The 15,480-nt window shown below is 59.3% G+C and overlaps 6 protein-coding genes across 7 annotated transcripts; all 6 read right to left on the reverse strand.

Annotated features, from left to right (window-relative positions):
• Window positions 1–171: 171 nt before the first annotated feature.
• On the reverse strand, window positions 172–897 carry ABB37_05787 (hypothetical protein; the record flags this gene model as incomplete). The annotated part of the gene is made up of 1 exon (XM_015803951.1): window positions 172–897. The coding sequence occupies exon 1, from the start codon at window positions 658–660 to the stop codon at window positions 172–174; it is 489 nt and encodes a 162-aa protein (XP_015657776.1). The 5' UTR covers window positions 661–897.
• Window positions 898–2,115: 1,218 nt separating this feature from the next.
• On the reverse strand, window positions 2,116–2,906 carry ABB37_05788 (hypothetical protein; the record flags this gene model as incomplete). The annotated part of the gene is made up of 1 exon (XM_015803952.1): window positions 2,116–2,906. Exon 1 carries the CDS (start codon window positions 2,629–2,631, stop codon window positions 2,116–2,118), a length of 516 nt encoding a protein of 171 aa, XP_015657777.1. The 5' UTR covers window positions 2,632–2,906.
• A 594-nt stretch (window positions 2,907–3,500) lies between these two features.
• Window positions 3,501–4,726, reverse strand: ABB37_05789 (putative mitochondrial hypothetical protein; the record flags this gene model as incomplete). Its single annotated transcript, XM_015803953.1, has 1 exon — window positions 3,501–4,726. The coding sequence occupies exon 1, from the start codon at window positions 4,503–4,505 to the stop codon at window positions 3,501–3,503; it is 1,005 nt and encodes a 334-aa protein (XP_015657778.1). The 5' UTR covers window positions 4,506–4,726.
• A 713-nt stretch (window positions 4,727–5,439) lies between these two features.
• On the reverse strand, window positions 5,440–8,484 carry ABB37_05790 (hypothetical protein; the record flags this gene model as incomplete). Its single annotated transcript, XM_015803954.1, has 1 exon — window positions 5,440–8,484. One exon carries the CDS (start codon window positions 8,482–8,484, stop codon window positions 5,440–5,442), a length of 3,045 nt encoding a protein of 1,014 aa, XP_015657779.1.
• Window positions 8,485–9,353: 869 nt separating this feature from the next.
• On the reverse strand, window positions 9,354–13,841 carry ABB37_05791 (basal body component putativeML protein; the record flags this gene model as incomplete). Of its 2 annotated transcripts, none has more annotated exons than XM_015803956.1 (1): window positions 9,354–13,841. In XM_015803956.1, exon 1 carries the CDS (start codon window positions 13,599–13,601, stop codon window positions 9,354–9,356), a length of 4,248 nt encoding a protein of 1,415 aa, XP_015657781.1. In that variant the 5' UTR covers window positions 13,602–13,841. The 2 variants fall into 2 exon arrangements, with proteins under 2 accessions (XP_015657781.1, XP_015657780.1); XM_015803955.1 differs by having other exon boundaries at window positions 9,354–13,832.
• Window positions 13,842–14,490: 649 nt separating this feature from the next.
• Window positions 14,491–15,327, reverse strand: ABB37_05792 (putative mitochondrial hypothetical protein; the record flags this gene model as incomplete). Its single annotated transcript, XM_015803957.1, has 1 exon — window positions 14,491–15,327. The coding sequence occupies exon 1, from the start codon at window positions 15,241–15,243 to the stop codon at window positions 14,491–14,493; it is 753 nt and encodes a 250-aa protein (XP_015657782.1). The 5' UTR covers window positions 15,244–15,327.
• Window positions 15,328–15,480: the final 153 nt, after the last annotated feature.

Consider the following 15,480-nt stretch of genomic DNA (forward strand, 5'->3'; position numbering starts at 1 on the left):
AGAACAGTACATACATCATATATATATATATATATATATATATATGAGTGTGTGAGAGCTCCAGGGAGCTCGAAAGAAACAACAAAAATAAATCAGATCGGTGACGGAGAAGCACCGCCTTCGTCACTTTACGCTCTCCTTCAGCCTACACAAACACTGAAAGCTCCCAAACTACGCCGTAGTGCGCGCGCCGCTGTACACCTCCACGCTCGGGGGCTGTCGTGCTCGCGACCCCTTGGAGTGAGTGGTGCTACGGCTTTGGTCTGACTTTCTTCGAAATCCACGTTCCTTCTTGTTCTGCGCGACCGCCTTCAGCGCCTCCATGCTCTTCTTGTGCCGCTCCAGCGCATCATTCTCTGGGGATACCTTGTAGTTGGCTCTCAAGAGCCAGTTCTCCAGCACATCCTTCTTGCGTGCTTTGCTGTGGATGCTGTCTGAGCTGCTCCGCGTCAGCCCTTCGATCATTTCCTCCGTCAGCTCTTGATGATACTCCTCCACGCGTTTTTGGTGCGGAGGGACGCGCGGCTCCGACTTGACTGTGTCCACCTTCGACAGCGACTTGATCTCCGCGGCCTCGGGGTAGGCTTCGTCGGCCGGCGACGGCTTGGCCGGCTTATGCACCGATGATTTCCGCCGCTCGCGGGCAATAATGCCGCCCATGGCGCTGCTACTGTACAGAAACAAAAAGAGAAGGAATTACTAGTATCAAAGGAATGAAAGGCAACGCGGCAAACAATACTGCAGAATGCAATATAAATATATATACGTCGCGTGTGAGCGAGTTGCAGCACATACACACACGCCCTCACACACAGAAGGATAATACCTGTGGCGCTATTGCAGCTGCAGCTAACACAGGCAGAACTGGGTGACCGTGCGGACACTCGTGCCACAGACTACCGCAATAATTGTTCGAAAGCGTGCAACGATAAAAGTAGAGCGGTGAAAGAGGAGAGGCGCGAAAGGGAAGTCGGAATCCGACACGCAGAGACACGAAATGAAAGTGCATGACGAGTGCGGGGGAGAACAGCTGCACGCGATCTCAATGAATCATCTGCATGTATGAGATGCCTTATCGCTGCAGGTGCTCAAAGCGCACTTGGGCCTTCTCCTTTTTGTTTTCTACCAGAGACGGCAGAATACTTCGCTTCATGTTCGCCAACTCAGCCGATGCGAGGACGGCACAGACATTCAGTTTTCCTGGCAGCATTCATCGTATTTTCTCTTTTAGTAAAGGGCAGCGCTGTTCATCTGTTGAACCACTTCTCCCAGCCGTTTCAATTGAGAAACAACGTAAGAAAGAAAGGGAAAAAAACTCGCAAGAGAAAGCAGAGGGGTACGTGCAACCGCTTCAGTGTAACACGCACACACACACAGATAGAGGTAGAGGGAGAAACACCCCGAAGGGGAGAGACGGCAAGCAGGGTCCGCGGCGTGGTTCACTTGCCGTACTCAGGGCGGCCACAACAACAGCAACGATGTTTACTCCCAGAGAAAGTGACACGAAAGGGGAAGAGAGAACGCTGTAGAACCTCGCCCCTTTCCCTTTACTTTTACTACCGCCCTTCCTGTCGCAGCTCGCCCATAACAAGACGATAACCTCTCGCTTCCCACGAGGAGTGCAACAGAGCAGTAAGTACGGAAATAAGCAATAAGTCCCGTAAATAAAAAATTGAAGAAGACTGCAAAAGAAGAACTAAGGAGCCGCGAAATGCTTCATAAGCGCCTCATCGTTGCCGCGGCAGATGATGTGTATAAATGGAGTTTATGTTTGATTTCATGCGAGCTCAACGAAGAATTACTTGCCCCGTTGCCGCTAGATGAGAGATCATTCATCAGCACCACCACACCACCACACACGCACATGTACATATGCGCACCCCCTACGAACGTAAGCGAAAAAAAGAAATGCAATTAGGAGAACGAAGAGGCTTGTCACAGAAGAAATGAAGGCGCCGCGAGCCAGCGACTGCACACGACTTCATGCAAAGAAAGAAAAATACACCGGAGAAACAGAAAGGAAGCAGATTGAAAAGAGAGGTGTGTGTGTCTCATTAAAACGCAGCACCGCAATAACACCCCGCGAAATTGCTGTACGCAGCTGCGGTGTCCTCTTCACTGACATCGAGCCTTCGCCTGCGCTTTGCGCTGCTTCTCCTTCGCTCTCTTCGCTTCTAGCTGCTCTGACGCGCTACGAATACCGAGGGCGGACACGTAATGTGGGGCGTCCCACCGTTCCGCCGCAGGGTCTATCGGATCGCCCTCCGTGCGGATCCAATCCCTCTCCTCCCGCTCCCCGTCGGACCACACATCCGGCTCCGGCACCGGTGTCAGCCTTTCCGGTGGAGGCACACTCTTCAACCACCTCGTAACTTTGTTGGTGGGCACGAACCCCGAGAGGCTGTGGCGGCCCGAGCACCCCGTCTCGTACGAGCCCTTGTCCTCGTCGCCGTCCTCGTCGGTAGTAAGGCTGCCTTCGCACTTGCGTCGCGACTGCCTATTGCTGCCGGAGGTGAAGGAGGAGACGACAGGGGAGGGCACGGCGCTGCCAACGGGCTGAAACTCCCGTTGTGCGACAGGGGACTGCTGCTTCGGGTTCTCCTTCACCTCAGAAGAGCATTCTGCGCCCATTTGACTCTCGCAGCAGAGAAGAAAGCTAACAGCAACAATAATAATAATAGATTAGGTCGAGTTGCGGCGTCTCCCCAGGTCTACTTCTACGCAAAGGGAGTCCGGCGCAGCGGCAGTGACGGCAGAGAGAGGAAGAGAGTCTGCGGCACCTCTGAATTACGACAGTGTGCGGCACAGAGAAGGAATGAACCTCGCCATGCACGGCAAGATACCAAAAACCGTATTAAACCGATCCGCTGTTTTGGCGCCCTCTTTTCTGCTGAATCACCTTTTCCTTCGCGGCGTTGGATCGCAGGCATTCCATTGGCGGCCGCCGCGCGACAGCAATTGCACGACGTACGTGTACGGGAGGATGAGCAGATAGAGAGAGGAAGAGGGGAGCCCAGTTGAGAAGAGGGAGTATGAAATGCGTCTCCAGACACGACCCGCAGAGCAGAAGAGCAGAGGGACGCGCCACGTTCGCTTCGTTTGATGCGTAACGGAGAGCAACCACAACGATTGGCTTTTCTCCATCATTATTTGCCACTTTTGTTGGGGGAACAAAGACCACAGTCCGAAGGAGACGCTCATCCGTGCTGTTGGTCCCCCCCCATCCCCAGCAGCCCCTGACGAAACACAGAAGAGCGTAAAACCTCTCCCCGCCGTTCGTGCTTTTGCATAGTTGAAAAACTGTAAACACAACAACACGGTGAGCCGCAACGGCACCCGGCACACACCGCAAGCATACCAACGTCACGCTTCTCAGCTACACCGTAAAGCATTCCTCCATTTTCCCTTCCATCGATCGCGGTAAAGAGCGAGGCTCCTCTGCATGTCGCCGCACGGCAGGGAGAAGTGGAGAAAGAGAAGTACCGTGCCGCTTGACGTAATTACTTGCCAATTCGCAACCGCCTGTAGGCCTCCTCCTGCTGCCGTTCTAACTCGCGCTGACGATCGCCGAAGATGTCGAAGTCTGGCGGTGGTCGAGGCGTGGCGAAGTCCTCCTGGTGGTCATCGCCCGAGACACACACGCCCGGCTGCCGCATCTCCGGCGTGCAGTCCTCGCGCCGTGTGAAGCCCCACAGGTACATGCAGATATTCCGCGTCATCCACCGCTTGCGGCTCGCCTCGTCAAACAAGTCGTAGCGCGGTCCCACCATCGAGCAGCCAGCCACCCACGGCATTATCTTCGCTTGAACAAACAGGAGAAGGCGGTCCCACAGCGCTGGGCAGAGACGTAGCAGCGGCGGCACCGCGTCCGTGTTGGCGGCGATCCACAACTGTACCAGGTTGTCGGAGTAGAGCTGACACACCGCCACCTTCTTATCGCGCTTGCGGGCGTGGTAGAGAGCGCCGGGGTGGAAGGAGATGAGGGTGGTTTGGTCGTACATGTAGTCGGGGTAGCGACGGTAGAGGTCGAGCACCTTGTCCGTGCACAGGTACGCCCGTTTTAGATCCTTCATTTCAATCAGCAGGCGCAGGTTGTTGTCGCGACAGAAGAGGATCGTCTCCTCCAGCGTCGGCACGCGTATCGCCTGCGTGGGGTCTGCCGTGTAGGTGCACTCGCGAAGCTCGAACAGCGTCAGCTCGTCGATGCGGCGGTCGAACGGCACCTCCCGCAGCAGGCCGTGGGCAGCGGTGTCGTGGAAGATGACCACCTCGTTGTCCTTGGTGAGGCGGGCGTCGCATTCAATCCCACCGCAGCCCCGCTCCGCCGCGTACTTGAAGGCGGCCAGCGTGTTTTCAGGCGTGCCGTCGACGTTGCGGCAGCCGCGGTGGCCGAAGACGACGCCGCCCCACAACAACCGCGACGGCCCCATCGGAAGTTGGATGTGCCGGACGTACGACCAGCCGAGGGCAGCCCCGATGCTTCCTATCAAAAATGCAGACTTCATATCCGTGTGTTTGCGCGTGGTTTTTGGACAAATAAAACCCTCTATTGAAAGCAACTGCGCACGGCAAACCAAGCAAAAGAAAAGAGGAAGGGGAGAAGGCAAAGCAGAACCGCCGAGCGGCCACGGGTGTTCTGCCTCCACAGTCAACCTGGTGGGAGCGGAACGAACGGCAAGCTTGCCACGTCGCTGCCGCGGTGTATCGTATCGATGCTGTGATTTCCTGCAGTGATGGAACAGACATCATGACAGGGCATTCGAAACCGTTTTTAAAAACATAAAAGAGTAAGTGGGAAGAGGAGAAAAGAACGCGGAGGACGTGAAGGTTTAGGAGGGCAGGCAGCAGCGGCAGCGGCATCGGCATCGGCCGGACTGCGACAGACAAAAAGAAAGCAAAGGTTCACCGTAAGACATCAACTTCAAAAAAATACGACCCACTCGCCGGGACACCGCACGCATCCGTGAAACAAAGGTGAGCGTGGGGTTCGCTGCTTGAGGCGGTTCACAGTTCAACATTTGCGCAAAGGTGAAAGCAACAATACAAACGTGTTGAAGAAGTGCAGGACGCGCGTATGAGCGTGCGCATACACTCCCTCTCAGCAGTAAAAGAAAAATACCGAACACAGGCTGCGGTTGATGAGTGAATGAGCGAACAGCACAAAGAAGACGTCAGTTAACAGCCGTCAGCAGCCGCAGCAACGAGTAACCCCAACGGAGCAAAGGAGGAATGGCGTCAGCAGCGATATATATACGTTGGAATCATCACAATCTACTCACGTATCTCCCTAGAGGAGGAGAGAGCCGTGAAGGTGAAGCTAAAAAACAAAGTGGAGAGATCTATTTCGCGGTGGGTCTCGGCCTCGATACAGTAACACACAAATATATAGCGATTCAACCTGCACAGCAAAACGGAGCATTCCGCAGGTCCCTTGCTCTCTCACATGGCGAAGTGGTCAGTTGGGAGCACATCTTGGTGCCGCAGCTCCCTTCCAAGCAGATCCTCCAATTGCAGCTTAAAAGGCTTGTCCGCGGCCCCGAGCCAGTTGACCACGTCGACGGCGTAGTATAGGGTGTGGTTCATGCGCACCCATTGCATGCACTGCGCCTTGTCGCCTGCAAAGAAACCCGCCTTCACAAGACGCAGCACGTAGTCGGGTAAGACGACAGACGACCTCCCCAAAGCGGCGGCCACCTGCTGCTGGAAAGCCTGCACATCCACCTGCAGCTGCATCACGAACATGTCGTTCATGCGCTTCTTGGACAGTTTGCTGTACTCCCGCGCCAGCGTCGCCTGCACCGCGAAGACAAGACGCTGCAGAAAGACGGACTCCAGGGCCGGGGTGGGCATCGGCACTCGCCGCGCATTCATCGCCCCAAGATCACGCACGAGCGACGCGACGTACGGGTTCACCACCACCTCGTCCTTGCCGGACTTCAGCTTCGCAATCTCGCTGCATGTGCTCTCCATTGGGTAGATGGCCTGGCACAGCCGGTGGATGCACACGTGCAGCACCTCGTGTGCGGTGTTGTACAGGGCGCGGCACCGCTGCATGTAGGACTGCACAGTGGCGGCCGGCAGCAGCGGGCTCATCGTCTCGACCATCGCCTCGTACAAGAATACCAACGTGAGCACCGACTGGCAGGCCACGGAACGGCTGCCCACTGCGAACTGCGCGGCGGGGCTCGTGAACTCGTTGCGTAGGCGTCCCCACACGTGTGGAGGGAAGCGAACGGTGGCGGCACCCGCGCTGTCACGGCCTGCCACGGCGCTCATGCGGCCCCGACTGTCGCGCGGGATGTACTGCCCGTTGGACGCGTTCACGGCGCGCTCGGCAGCGGTGCGCACCTCGGCCAGCATGTGCTGTGCGGTGGGTGAGAAGTCGCCCTGGTGCTCAATCGCCACGGAGCGCGACACCGACACGAAGCTGTCCAGCACGGTGTAGAAGTACAGGCAGAGCAGGTCCTCGCTCCAGCTGAGAATGTCCGAGGCGAGGGGCGGGAAGCGGACGGCGAGGCGAGCCTGGTACTCCAAGAAGGCGTTCGCCACGGCAATCGCGCTGGAGGTCATCACGGTGGGCGGCATGTCCACCGATGCGGCCAGCGACGTCACAACGAGCGGTGCAGAGCTGCTCACCGTGGGCGACTCTGTGCCCGGGACGACGTTTCCCACCGGCGAGCCGCACTCCGCCGCATCGGCAGCGACGGTCACGCGGCCGGTCTTCGCACTCGTCCAATAGGCCGCGAAGGTCTGCGTCTGCACGAGGCTCGACGTGTCGGTCGGCTCCAGCATTTTCTGCGCGAGGAATGGGTTTTCCATAAACGGCATCGCCCCCGCCGCGAGTGACCCCTCGTCGGAGCTCTGATGCAAGTAGTGCTTCACCTCCTTGATGGAGTTCCTGAAGGCCTCAGGAGAGAGGGGCTTCACCATGTTCAGCGAGGGCGGGGTGACGGCGCTTACGGCCCAGTCGTCGTCGGACATGAAGGCCAAAACCTCGTTCGCCTTCAGTGACTGGAAGTTCGACTGCAGGTGCCGCAGCAGCACGGCTTTCGTCTGCGTGCGAGCGGCGGCCTGCTCCGACTTGTCGAGGCCCAGCGAGGCGACCGCCTCCGTCAGCATGCCGGCCACAACGAAGAGATGCAACACCCGGTCCGGGTCCAGCGAGGCGAGACGGGCGTTGGAGAGCACGACGGTCAACTTCTCAACAAGATCGCGGCCGATCTTGTGCCCCACGTCCTGCACGCGCTGCAGCGCCTGGCTGTGCAGCGTCGCGTACGGAGAGCCGGTGTAGCGCTCCTCCTCGTGCAGCCGGACCACTGTGGAAAAGAGGTACAAGAAGTCCATGAGCTTGGCGGCCATCTGGCGCACACCAACGATGAGGTGATCAGGATGGATGCCCTCCGCGATGTCAGCGAGCGGGGCATCCTCCTTTTTGACGAACGACACGTCCGTCAGCGACCTGCACAAGATCTGAATCGCGGCCCTCCACAGCAGCGTCGCGACCAGCGCGCACGTCTCGGATGCCTTGCCGAGCTCCTGGGCAGCCTCCAGCGCGTTGCGATACGTAGAGACGATGAACTTGTTCGTGAGGCAGTCGGTGAGCACCACCTCAATACAGTCCGTCAGCTTCCCGGGGTTGTCGCGGTAGAGCCGCCACTCCGCCAGCACCGGCTTCATGCAGTAAATGCCAGCCAAGGAGCTCTCCATTTCGATGGCGCCCTCGCGCTTCAAAAATACCTCCGCCTCGTGCACCTTGCCGCTGGAAATTAGGTTCATCAACTGGGTGCGCTTCGCGCACATCGATTTCGTTGCCTCCAGCAGCGCAATGGTGACCTCGATGTTTTCCTTGGTGCGCTGCTGCGACAGCAACGATATCTGCGACGCCACTGCCGCCTTCGACTTGCGGATGGCCGCCCGAGCCTTTTTGCAGTCGCTCGAGGTGATGAGGAGGCTGTCGTTGATGTTGCGAATCTTCTCGGTGCCGCTCACAAAGGAGTGGTGGTGGGCCAGCACGCGCCGCTTGAGGGTGGTGCTGACGATGCTGCACTTCTGTCGCAGCTCGAGCAGTTTGCTCTCCGCCGCCTCGCGCATCGCCCGGCTCTCCGCCTCGTCGTCCGTGTAGGCGAAGCCGTCCATGTGCTCCAGCTCAAACTTGACCGGGTCGTACGTCTTGTCGAAGAACTTCTTGTCCACCTTCTCCTGCACCTGCGCGTCTGTCAGCGGTTCCTCGTCGGAGCTCTCGACGTCGCTGGCCTCGGCGGCCGCTACGCGCTCGCCCTCCGCGTTGCGCACCTCGGCGCCGTACTTCATCTGGAAGAAACGTCGAATGTCTCCTTGTGACATGGCACCGCCGCTGCCCGAGATAGCCTTGAGCCGGTCCATCGGAATGCTCTTGAGAGCCGCCTTTGTCTTCCTGTAGCCCGTCTTCACCCCCTTCATCGCCTCCTTCCACGCCGAGGCCAGACTGTCCGTGACGTCATCCATTTTTCCTTCTCTTGTATAACAACGGTGGTGGTGACGGTGGTGGATGTTGTAGGGGATGCGCTGCCACCTTAGTTAACGCCGTTATACGGTAAAGTCAGCAGATAACGAGGGAGGCGGGGGGGGGGGGGTAGGAGGTACGCACGGCGCTAAATGTACTGGACCGCCGTGGACAGCTTGTATTTGTAGTGAATATATTGCCGAAGTCGTGTGTGCGTGCGGGCTAGATGGCAGACACCGGCTCCAGTTACGTGCGGCGATAGAGAACTTCAATTTATTGCTACTTTTCAGTATTGTTCTTTCAAAAGAAAGGGGAAACGCGTCTGTACTGTGATATCCGCACCACAACCCTCGCGCCCTTCTCAAGAGTAACACCTTTCGTTGAGAGGGAAAGAGCAGAGGTGAAGAGAGGACAGGGATGAGGAAAAGACTGTCCGTGTGTTCGCAGCACAGAAACTTCGCCCACGTGAGCAGGCGCACCTGTATTGCGAACTGAACAAAACAAATGAAAAGGAGAGCAGCCGTTGAGGAGGCAGCGCAGAGGAGGCAGAGGCACGGCACTGTTGATTTACGCTTGTGTGCCAGGCATGCCAAAAATAGAGGGACCTCAAAAAGCACTCTTTGCGAAGGGAGTGCTCCACCATTTCCTCGTGTTCGTTCTACTCATGATTCGGTGGGGTTGCTTACTTGTTGTTGTAATACTGCAGTATCTATTCTCTACGATTCTTTCTCTATGGCGCAATGGAAAGAACAAAGAATGAAAAAAAAGGTGCGCCGTGAAAACGCCGAACTTCAGGAAAGGGAGGGGGGACTCGAAGCGTCCGTGAATGAAGCCCCCCTATAAAAAAGGGTAGAGGGGAAAGCAAGTCGTGCTACGGGGAGTACCGTGAGCGCATTTGCGCGTCTTGTTGACGGAGGCGTTTGCCGATCTCCAGCTGCTCTTGTTGCTTATCAAAGCACAGTTGCATGAGCTGCTGGGCGTTGCGCAGCTCTTCGATCTTGTCCAGCAAGTCGCGTTCGCGGGACTGCGTCTCGGTCAGGGTGGCGTCGCTGATGTTCTTCAACGACTCCAAATTCGCGCACCGCTCACGCAGGGCTGAAATCTCAGACTTGCGTGCTTGCAGCTGACCCTGCAGGGCCTGCACCTCCTTTGCCAACTCTTTTGCTCGCTGCTCCTGGCTGGAAAGGTCAGCCTGCAAACGTCGCTTCTCGGCGGCAGCGGTGGCCAGCTCCGCCTGCGCCGCCTCCAGTCGTGCATCGCGGGTGCGCTGCGTTGCTTGCAGTTCATTCAGCACGCGCTGATGGCTCGCCCGCGCTGACTCCAGCTGGCCGCCGATAAAGCCGATCTGCTGCTGCAGCTCCTCGCACTGCTTCGTTGCCGCATCACGAGCAGCGATAGCGACCGCCGTCTTCTCCACGTCCCGCTGCACGCGGCCCAGTTCCTGCGTGTACGCGCGCTCCTTCTCGGCCAGCACGCGCTGCAGCGCGGCCACCTCCGCCCGTTGCTCTCGCAGCTCGTCCTCGTAGTGCTGCTGCTCCACCGCACGGTCCTCCAACTGCCGCTTCAGTTTGTCGTGACTCTGCTGCAGCACCCGACGCTCCTCCTGCGCTGCACGCGCCGCGTCGCTCCGTTTCATCTCGTCCGCGGCTACTCGGTCGCGGAAGGCAGCGGTTTGCTCCTTCTCCACGTCGAGCAACGCGCGGAGACGTCCGACCGAGTCTTCGAGTGCGCGGCAGCGTTGGTCGCGGTCGCCTTCGGTGCGCTTCGACGCATCCGTCTGGGCAGCCGCGCGGCGCTCCGCCTCGGCCACGCTTCGTTGCAGACGGGCGACTTCTTCGTGGTGCTCCGCGGCTGCCGCCTCGCGCCGTCGTGCGTGCGCCTCCTCCACGGCCTGAAGCTCGGCCTTGTGCTTCGCCTCCATCCGCGCCAGCTGTCGTTCGAGCTCTGCAGCAAGCAAACGGCTCGACTCAACGCTGCGCTGCGCCGCGGACCAGCCGTCTTTCACACAGCCCGCCGCGTGCGCGAGCAAGGCGCGGTGAGCGCGCAGCACGGCGTCCATGTGGACTCGCTTCAAGTCTGCTGCCTCCTCCGCGTACTCATCTGCCGCCATCATCTGCCGAGCGGCGAGGTGCCGCTGCAGCTCCCGCAGACTGCCCTCGGCTGACGTCGCACGTCGCTGAGCCTCCAGCAGTTGTGCCTGCAGTGCCACCGTCTGCTTCTCGGCTGCCTGGGCGTCGCTGGAGGCCTCGCGGAACGACTCCTCCTGCTGCCGACACAGCTCGTCGTAGTGTTGCTTGGTTTCGCTTATCCGCGACTCCATGCTGTCCTGCACCCGCCGCAGCGCCGTCTCCGCTTCCTTGAGACGCTCTATCAGACTCGCCTCGCGTTGCTGGCCCTCCTTCTCGCCTTTGGCAGACTCGCGCACTTTGTTCTCCATGCGCTGCAGCAGCGCTGCCATCTTGGCCTTTTCCTTCTTGTACTTCTCGCGCAGGGCGTTGGCGGCTGTACTCTGCGCCTCCGCCTCCTGCAGGGTGGTGGCCGTGGCTTCCTTCACTTCTTCGACTTGACGCAGAGCTTTTTGGATCTCCTCCTTGCGCTGCTGATACTTGCGCTCTCGCCCCTCAAGCGTCGCCTTCAGGGAGTCAATCTGTGCGGTGGCGTCGCTGATCTGCTGCTCGAGATGCGCCTTCTCCGCGCGCAGCACGACAGCGTCGGCTTCACGCGCGGCCTGCTCGGCCTCCAACGCACGCATGCGCTCCTCCGCTGCCTCGGCGTCCCTGCGGTTGGCTTCTTGTTGATGCTGAAGCTTCTCCTGCAACACAAGGGCCTTACTCCTTTCCTCGTTTAGGTGCGGCAACACGGTGGCCTGCTCGGCGCGGAGTTGGCGGATGGTGTCGTCGCGGGCCTCGAGTCCGCGGCGGAGATCGTCGGAGGTGCGCTTCGCAAGCGTCTCCACCTCCTCGGCATGCTTCGCAAGACGAGCGCATTCGGTGTTCCGCTGTTCCATCTCGTCCTGCGCACGCCGCGTCTCTGCCTTGCACTCGTCCAGCGCACGTTGCAGCCCCTTCTGCTCCTGCGTCGCATCCCGTAGCGCCGACCCGCACGTTGCAAGACGCTCCTCCGCACCCGCAAGCTTCAGCGCCAGCTGCTCCCGCTGCGCCTTCTGCTCCATCACCTCCTTCAGCGCAGCCTGTCGTGCCTCTAGGACTTCCTCGGTTTCTCGGCGGAGGCTCGCTATGACGGCGTCCTTCTTAACCCGTTGCTCGTCCAGCGCCGCGACCGAAGCTGCGGTGGACTCCGCCGCCTTCTTCAGCGCCGCGACGGTGTCCTGTGCTCGCTCAGCGGCTGCCTTCCAGTCCAACTGGACACGCTCCGCCTCCTGCACTCGCTGTCGCACGGCGTCCTCCGCCGTCTCCCGGGCCGCGAGGCGCTGCGTGAGTTGCGTCACCTCAGCGTGTTGCTTCTCCAGCTCCTTTCTAGCGGTTTGGAGGGCAGCCTCTTTGGTGTCTAGTGCGTTCTGCAGGCGATCCATTTCCCTCCGCGTCTCCCGCCGTGCCTCGTCGAGGTGCTGCAGCTCCTTTTCTAAACCTTTTGCGCCGCCCGTCTTCTCGCCGAGCTCACCACGGAAACGTTCGATGCGCCCGTTCAGGTCGCGCACCTCCGCCTCGTGACGCCGCCGCGCTTCCTCCGCGGCGGAGGCGAGGTCGTGCTTTATCTTCTGCACTTCGCCGCTGTGCACCAACTCGAGGCGCCGCGTCTCCTCTTCCTTGTCGCGCAGCTGTGACTGCAGGCGATGGACGGCCAGCTGGAGCTCCTCCAGCTTTTGGCTGAGCGCTCGGTCGTCGGCGGCTTTGCGGCGCTGCGCATCCAGCAGCTCCGACTGCGTCTTTTTCAGGTCGCCTTGGAGGCGGTCGCAGTCGCTCGTTTTGGCTGAGATGGCCGCCGTGAGTGTCGCCGCCTTTTCGCGCGACTCCGCCTCTACCCGCGCGAGTTGCTCACGCAGTCGAAGTGCAGCATCAGCGCCGTCACCGACCGCCCGCTCCTTCGCCTCAAGCCGTCGCCGTGTCGCGTCCGCCTCCTCCTGTGCCTGCCGCAGCTGCTCCTGTGCTCCGCGTAGCTGCGCCTGACCCGCCTCGAGTGCCCTCTCGGCGCCCGCCTTGTAACGCTCGTGCAGCAACTGCGCAGCTTGCAGCTCGTCGGACGTGCGCTGCGTTGCGTCGTGTGCCCGCGTCAATGCTCGCTCCAACTCACCGACGCGCTCCGCGAGTTCCTTCTGAGCCGCTTTGCGGCGTGAAGCGTCCTCTCGCAGCTCCTTCTCTGTCTGCTGTGCCGCCGTCGCTGTCGACGAGAGTTCCTGGCGCGTTTTGTGGAGTGTCGTGAGCGTCGCTTGAAGGGTGTCCGCCAACTCCGCTGCTTTGCTCTGTGCGGCGCAAAGGGACTTCTGCGACTGCAGAAACTCCTCCTCTCTCCTTTGCAGTTGCTGTCGTAGTTGGTCCAGCTCACGCGTGTACTGCGCCCGGGCAGCAGCCGCAGCGTTCTCGAGTGACTGCACAGCTTCTGCGTGCTCGCTGCGAGGCACCATGCCGCGCACCTGAGTCTGAAGTTGCTCGACGTGCGCTTGGCGCTCCTCTGAAACCTGTGCGAGTGTTTGACACCGTTCTCGCAGAGCTGTCGTAGTGTCCTTCTCCGTGTTGAGCAGCTTCTGTGTGTTGGCCAGCGCCGCACCGTCCTTGTCCGCCTGTGCCTCTAAAGCAGTCACGGCGGAGCGCAGCGCAGCGGAGCTATTCTCGAGTGCCACGATTTTGTCCGACATCTGTGCTGCGCTCTCTGTGAGCTCTCGCACCTTTTCCTCGCTGCTCTGCAGCTGCATCTTCGACGTCTCTGCGTGCTGAACAAGCTTGCTGTTGCGCTCCTCTTCATGAGCGCACTGCTGCTGCAACTCCTTCACCTTCGCCTCTTTGCGGCTTAGCTGCTGTGTGACCTCCTTCAACCGTGCCTTGTGGACATCGTCGCTTTGCCGCGAAGAGGTTTGTTGGTCCTCGAGTTGGCGCAGCATGCGGTGCAGCTGGTCATCCTTGTCGTTGATGACACGCAGGTACTCCTCCAAGAGCTGGTCCATCGCGGCGCCTCGGGGGGCTTCGCCTTTGAATCCGTCTTCACATACCATGGTGCTGCGATGGTCGCACCAACACTAGGCCGGAACGTCTACAGTTATCCGCGCTACGACTGCACCTCCTGCCTTCTTTAACCTCTCTACACCTTCTTGGTGTGTGTGTGTATGTGTGTCAAGGGAAAGACAGCAGTCCTCTTCCTGCGATAGATGAGGTGTTCGTTCAGATCTGCTTTGCGCTGTTGATGCTCAAAAAGTCGCACATGTGAGCGCGTTGTCGCCGCAGCAGTTGTGGGGGGGGGGGGTCGATGAAGTAGTGCCGCATGATTGAAAACGCAAGAGAGAGAGATCGAAGGCGAGGGAAAAGAAGTGAAAGAGATTTGGATAGCGCTGGCAGCTGGAAGGGAAAGAAAAGTCGTTGGCAACGCAACGGTGAGCGAAACAACAACGCTGTAGGAAAGGGCCACTCATCCCACACAGTTTCTCTGCGAGAGTGGTATCAGTTTCCACGTTTTTTCACTTCAACTGAAGCTGCTTTCATCCCTGTCTAGAAATAGTTAAAAGACCGCTCTATCTCTTTCATTATTCATTGCGCAGCTTCGGTGGACAGGAGCCGTTTTTCTCTTGTTGTTGTTGTTGAGAGACGATGAAAGCGGAACTCGTCTCGGCGGATGAGCGGCACACGTCAACGTGCTTGTTAACCACGCACTCCTGCACAACAACCCAAACAGCTTCCAAAAGAAGGCACGTGCAGGAAAAAGGGGGAGGTAGCGGCTACTGCAACGACGGCGGCGGTGTCGTCTTCCGTAGAACGCCACGAAAAACAACACGAGAACGCCGATAACGGCTTTTCATGTGTGGACTCTCGCTTTCCGTCTTAACAGAACTGTGCCGAGCATTAATGGACATCGGTGAGCATGTGCACCACGCGATGGGGGAGTATGTTCTTCAGCTCCTCGCGGGGGTGCGCTGACTTCACCACCAACGTGCCGCGAGCCTGAGGCGGCACCACCGGCCTACCGCCCAAAGCGTTGTTCTCGAGTAATTCCTTCAGCGCGTTCGCCACCTTTTGGATTGCCTCCGGTGACGTCACCCACACCACGCAACGACTTTTTTGACTTCCAAACGATTTCTGCGTCTCCGCCCGCAGCTGATCCACGGAGGCGAAGGGCCCGTGCAGCGGGGCGACCAACACGCCGCGACAATTCAACGCAAAATCTAACCTGTCAGCGTCTCCGCGGCGCTGGTGCCAGTGCACGCCGCTGACTCCGCTGCGTCGACTTAGCAGGGCTTTGGCGAGCGGGTTCGACACGGACGCCGCTGTCGCACAGGCGCACGGGTGGTGCGGATGAGTGGCGCCACCACCGCTGCAGAACCACAAAACTAGAACCGTGACAGAAATGAGGAGAAACACAGCACCCATCCTACGCCCCGAGGATGCAGGTGCCGGTGGCGACGCAGTCGCCTTCTGCGCGTTGAGGTGCTCAGACGACGGCGGAAGGGACTGCAGCGCCGGAGACGGCGACGGCGGTGTGTCGGGCGGCGACGGCGGCGAGGCCAATTCCGCTTCACTGGCTGGCGCCTTCTTCCCCCTCGCCTTCACGGGCGTCCGGCGAGTTCCTTTCGGCGTCTTGGCGGTTCGCTTTTTCATACTTGCGGCGATCTCAGAGCTGTGTGTGACGCTGGAGTTCCGCAGATCCACAACGGAGCATCAGAAGAAATACCTTCCTTTGGCTAAGATAGTAAAGTGACAGACAAGATCGTTAGAAGGCCTGATAAAGAGACCAGGCAACAGGACACACTCCGCAGTCTACGACCGTCCAAGGTCAAGAGGTGCACTTCACGCAGAAACGGGGGACTTACGCCACCACCACTGCGGAGGAAACTA

Source organism: Leptomonas pyrrhocoris (assembly GCF_001293395.1).
Source record: "Leptomonas pyrrhocoris isolate H10 chromosome Unknown, whole genome shotgun sequence".
Classification (NCBI taxonomy): Eukaryota; Euglenozoa; class Kinetoplastea; order Trypanosomatida; family Trypanosomatidae; genus Leptomonas; species Leptomonas pyrrhocoris.